A 5,541-nucleotide genomic window follows, 5' to 3' on the forward strand; every position below is an offset into this window, starting at 1 on the left:
ATGGTGTAGTATATATTTCTGTGGTGTATCCTGTATATCCTTTTCTTACAATAAAAAAGACAAATCGACATGCAACAGCACACAAAAACATTGACCAACATCGAAATAAAAATGTTTTTKTTTTTAACTCATCTTGTTTATTTTTGAAGTTCGGGAGCTTAGTGGTTCCGCTAGGAACCAACCAGGGTTTTTCTACCTAGCTGAGGTAATTTTCACTTGCAAACAAAGTTATAGAACAAATCTTGTTCAGAATCGTGAGTTTTATAACATATATTTTTTTGAGCTCAAAAAAAAAATCAGGCTATTAAGGGTTAACCTTCAGTAACTTTAATAAAATAGAATAATTAATATAATTTTGAAGAAATATTTCATGGACCACCTGACGCAGTTTGACCCATTTGCATATACAAGGCGTACGTTCCAAAGAAAACAGGACTTAAAAACAAAACGAACAAATGTTTTTTTCGGTAAAATCAATTAATTTTATTAAATATAGTCTCCTTTTGCTTCAGTTTTCATGAATTTCAATGATGATTTCTGTCGATTTTTGATGAATTCACGCACAACTGCGATGGAATTTCCGGTGATCACGGATTTTGATTGGATCACATGTTGATCGTCATTTATGTCCTCACGACCAATTTGAAAATATTGAAACCACTCATACACTTTGCTACGGGATAGGCAATCATCACCATTAACTTGTTTCATTAATGGAAACGTTTCGGTAAAAGTTTTTCCAATTTTAAAACAAAATTTAATGTTGGCTCTTTGTTCGAAGCTCATTATCGGTGCGAAAACATACTGAAACGTAATAACTTCACTTTCAATCAATGAAATGTCACGAAATTCTCAATGGATAATCGATAAAAAGATATCAGATTCTAACGCACCATCCGACATATATGTAGATGTCGCCACAAGGGGTGCTAGACTCATAAGGTCCTGTTTAGTTTGGAACGCTCCTTGTAGTATGTATCTCGTTTGCGTTCTTAACTTGATTTTACTCACAAATTGCGATAGTATAAAATATTATCTTACCATTCCTTCTAAATTGCTAATATTCATACATAAGTAAACTGTCGTTACCAAATTTATACATACGAATATAACTGAAATTAAGAACAAAATTGTAATGAATATAATGCATAATTTGAAAAATTTTAATAAATGCAATTTTTTTATCGGTTGATATGGTTTGTTGAGTTGCCTCCATGTCCAGAAAATTTTATATACAATAAATTATTTTTTTAAATAATAATAATAAACTTTTCACACATTTTTTGCAGATGCGGGTATTTTGATCAATGGCGACCATAAGTTAAACATTAAATCAGATCACTCTAGATTGCAAAGTACGTCTTGTAATAATTCAATTATTATGAATAATATAAATGGATCCAAATCTACATCATTGATTCAAAGGCCCTTGCAAAATGTAAGTGAGGAATGAGGTCAGATTAAGATTAAAATAAAATTATTATATATAMTATTACAAATGCTCTGAATAATATGTATGTGAAATATTTCAATATTTGTTAAAATTTCAGGTATATTCAACGTGGTGAACAAAGCGTTTAGTAGTTGCGAAGTTGCAGCCGACACGGATGGTGTATTTCCCGCTATCCTACAGAACGTAGATCTGCACCGTTACTGTTTCAAAATGTTCGCAATTACTAAATGCTTTGGTAACCATAATTATATACAATATTATATTTTTGTATCCTCCATGTTAAATGCAGTATACCTTTGACTGTCAACCATAAGTACGGTCTGTATATGACTTTTCGAAATTTTTTTTAAGTTCACTTATGCACGTTGTCTTCTTGACCACAGAATAAACGCCAAAAGTGGCGTTTTGCCATTCTGAGCCTATATTTATATTCACAATATGAGAAAAGCATTTGGACATTTCATGCTATTGAAAAGCTTAGCTTTGTTAAAGGCCCTGCGAGAGTTCCGACGTAGGTTCATTAGTTCCCCTTTCATCCAGGGCACCAATAATGAGACCGTTTACACTGCTAAACCTATGTTTAACACAAAACTTAACGGATCAGGTACTGAGGGAGTAGATATGGAGCGATTCAGTTAGGTCACATAAGTGCTCCAGTTTGTTCTGGGCCTCTGTAGCTCAATATCTCCGATATAAACTTTGAAATTACTGTATCTGTAGTTGGAAAAGAGAATATCCGATAATAGTCCGATAATAGACTGTCACGCTTCTATGCGCCTTTTACCCCTATTTATAAAGGAGGAACCATACCCAGGCTGTATGATGCGAACCAACATCTGTTCCAATAATAATTAAAACTTTTTCTGCGTACTCCGTGATCTGCCACCAAAAGCAGTGAGTTCCTAGCCATCTTCACCTCTCTGATATCTTGGGTTAATATGCCCCCTATTTATAATTAAGGAGAAAAATCAGAAAATTCCATAGTAGTGTCAAAAGTGATGCATTTACTGATTGCATTAATTTGTTACAACGACTGCAGTTTGCTTTAGAAGACGAATTGAATAAATTCTCCAAAGTATTTCACCTAGTGTGGAATTTCGGAAAAACCGATTTTTCATATATATTGATAAATATATTATACGTTTTAAAATAACATACTAAAATATTAGAACTTGCGTTGCCCTAAGGACCTAAGGTAAAGCTCAACTTAAAACAAACCGGCCTTTTTGGAAATTTTTTATGCTTACTTTTGATTGTAGGTCATTGTACGTGTAATATCTTGTACAGGATTTGTCCGGAAAGTAATAGGACTGAGTCGATTTAAACAAAAAAAATATTGAAGCAATTGTTACAATCGTCATCTCAAAAAGCTTGCCTTTCATCGGCTCTTTCAGGTAACGAAACAAAAAACTCCTGAGGAGCAATATTTGGGCTGTAGGGCGGCTGTCGTGGCGTTGGGTCTTGGTTAAGTAGCAGCTCACAAGAAAGGCGTAGGCCGGGGTGTTGCGTGGTGGAACTTCCTATCAGCTGCAAGGTCTTGTCGGACTCGATCAACCCTTCCAAYATTGAGTCTCTTGAGGAATTCCTCGTAAAACTTGGAATTGACGGTTTGTCCCGAGAGAAAAAATGCAAGGTGGGCGATGCCTTTGAGGTCAAAAGAGACAATGAGCATCGTACATTCACATTCTTCAGGTCTCCATCAGCGACCTCTTCYCGGCCCTCCAAAAAGTCCCGGTACCACCAAAACACACCACTTCTTGCTAAAGCAACATTAGGGTAAGCCTGTTTGGTCATATTAAGAACTCTACCGAATCCAGTCGGTGCGCTCTCGCTCGTAATTACAGTCGCGGTAATTTCGCTGTGTAGTATTTGACTTTTTAGAGCCCTTGAGAACCATGATGCTGTTTGGCAATTGTTGAGATTTGACACTTTGGTTGAGTTTGAATAACTGTTATAATGAGGCATAGAATTTTCTCGTTTTTAACAATAAACCTTTTTTTTTTGTACAAAATTGTTTCGATCGAAAACATTTAATTTTTTTTTTTTGGATATGAACGTTAAATTTTTGAAGAAATTCTATTGAAATTATTTTTGCTACTAGCTTGGGGTCTGTGAAAAATTTTATTGAGGTTGTGTTGAATTCTTTATTATTATTATTACATTTATTAGGAAAAATATAAGGGCTATTAAACCTAGTGATAAGGAGGAGTGCGAGCAGCTTTGGCCATCGACTCCGATATTATAACAAATCTATATTATATCGTATTATGTATGTTACATTCCACTAGAAAATTATAAATACATGTAATATTTTCAAAAGATGGTGTTTTTAACAGTGTTTGATATTGAGCAGAAATAAAGTGTTTATGCCTAATACTCTCTACAGCTGGACAGGTGCGTAAGATGTGGTCCACGGATAGTGTGTTGGAGCAGAAGGGGCAAGATGACTTAGGATTTCCGGTGAGTAGGTGCTGATGTGTGATTTGTGTATGGCCGATTCTTAAACGTGTGAATACGGTTGCTTGCAGTCGAAATATATTGCTAGGGTAGTAAATTTTATTTCGAAGTGGGTTGAASTTTTTATACGGGTGTTCGAAATTTCTCCAGTCCGCGCGTCTTCTTTCCTGTACATGCTTTTGTAACAGTTTTCTAAGATCATTTTCGTCATTTAACTCATGGAGAAGAGTCGGTGCTGACTCAAAGTACTTAGCGGCATTGTCTGCATGCTCGTTCCCAGCAATTCCGACGTGGCCTGGTACCCAGAGCAAAGCTATTTTTCGTTTGTTTTTGATGCATATGTCTCGAATTTTTGATATTATTGTGGAGTTATTGCGTATATTACGGATTGCATTTAAACAAGAAAAGCTGTCAGAGCAGATTACAAACTTGCCTTTTTGTCGGGTGGTATATTCTAAAGCTTTGTGGATGGCAAAAGCCTCGGCAGTGAAAACAGATGAATGAGAAGGAAGAATTCCGCCTGTAATGATTGTYCCATTGGATGTTGTAACTCCGAAAGCTGTATTTGTTGCTTTGGARCCATCAGTATAAATAGCCGAAAATTTTTTACGCTTGTATTCATTAGCGATTTCAAGAAAATATTGTTGGAAGGTGGCATTATTGGTATTCAATTTTTTGAAATTATGCAATGAGGTATCTATAGTGACTTCGTTTATTAGCCATTCCATTTGAATGTTGATTTTGCTCGTCTTGGATGGTAGAAGTATGTTTATGGCTGTGCCATACCCAAGGCAGCGTTGAAGCGTGGAATTAAGTTGGAATTTTTTTTTGTGTCTTGCGGCTTTTCTAAGCATTATATGAAGATCAGTGTTTGGCGAATTTAGCAGTTGAAGTAGTTGGACCGTCGTTTCGTAAACTCTCTCTTTTATTGATGGTAGACCACTTTCACCCAAGATGCTTTTTACTGGTGATGTAGGAAACGCATTTATGCTACGGCGAATCGCAGCATGGTATGAAGCCTCCAATTGCTTTATATTTGTGTTGGCACACCATCCATAAATCGGTAAGCCATAAKCGATTTTAGAGAGTATTRTGGCTCTTGTAATATTAATTAGAGTATTTGTATGTATAAATGAACGYTTACTAGATAAGTATTTAATTATATTGAGCCTTTTGAATAGGTTTTTTCGAAGACTAATTCATTGGTATTTAAAATTAAATTTGTTGTCAAAAAAAATTCCTAAGGTTTTTAAGTTTAAGTTAACAGATTCTATTGCAGTGTTATCAAATATAAGTAGAGGATAATTACAATTTTTCTTTTTGAAAATATGTAGTAATTTACATTTTGAAATGGAAATAGATGCTCCGGTGCGGGGACCCCATTTTTTAAATTCTAAAAGTATTTTTTGAAAAGCTTCGTTAATTTTCAGTGGATCTTTTAAATTTGTATAAATAATAGCGTCATCCGCGTACAAAGTTAGCTTAATGTTCTTAATATTTAAACAAATGTCAGTAAGTTTATCAAAAGCAATAATAAATAAAATTACAGAGAGCGGGGAGCCTTGTGGTATACCATTTTTAAGGGAATTTACATTGGAAAATATATTATTGACTCGAACTCGAAACTGACG

The 5,541-nt window shown here is 34.8% G+C and overlaps 1 protein-coding gene across 1 annotated transcript in view; it reads left to right on the forward strand.

Moving 5' to 3' along the window:
* The window catches only part of LOC108976666 (FERM domain-containing protein 8-like), a gene marked incomplete at its 3' end in the record, with an annotated part of 53,013 nt that overhangs the window by 3,694 nt on the left and 43,778 nt on the right, over positions 1–5,541 (forward strand). The window contains exon 2 of the mRNA XM_018945908.1: positions 1,290–1,438. Within this exon, the coding sequence (XP_018801453.1) occupies positions 1,290–1,438 (149 nt within the window). The remainder of the gene's footprint in view (positions 1–1,289; positions 1,439–5,541) is intronic.

This window comes from Bactrocera latifrons, unplaced genomic scaffold, assembly GCF_001853355.1.
Source record: "Bactrocera latifrons isolate USDA-ARS-PBARC rearing strain unplaced genomic scaffold, ASM185335v1 scaffold_795, whole genome shotgun sequence".
Taxonomy (NCBI): Eukaryota; Metazoa; Arthropoda; class Insecta; order Diptera; family Tephritidae; genus Bactrocera; species Bactrocera latifrons.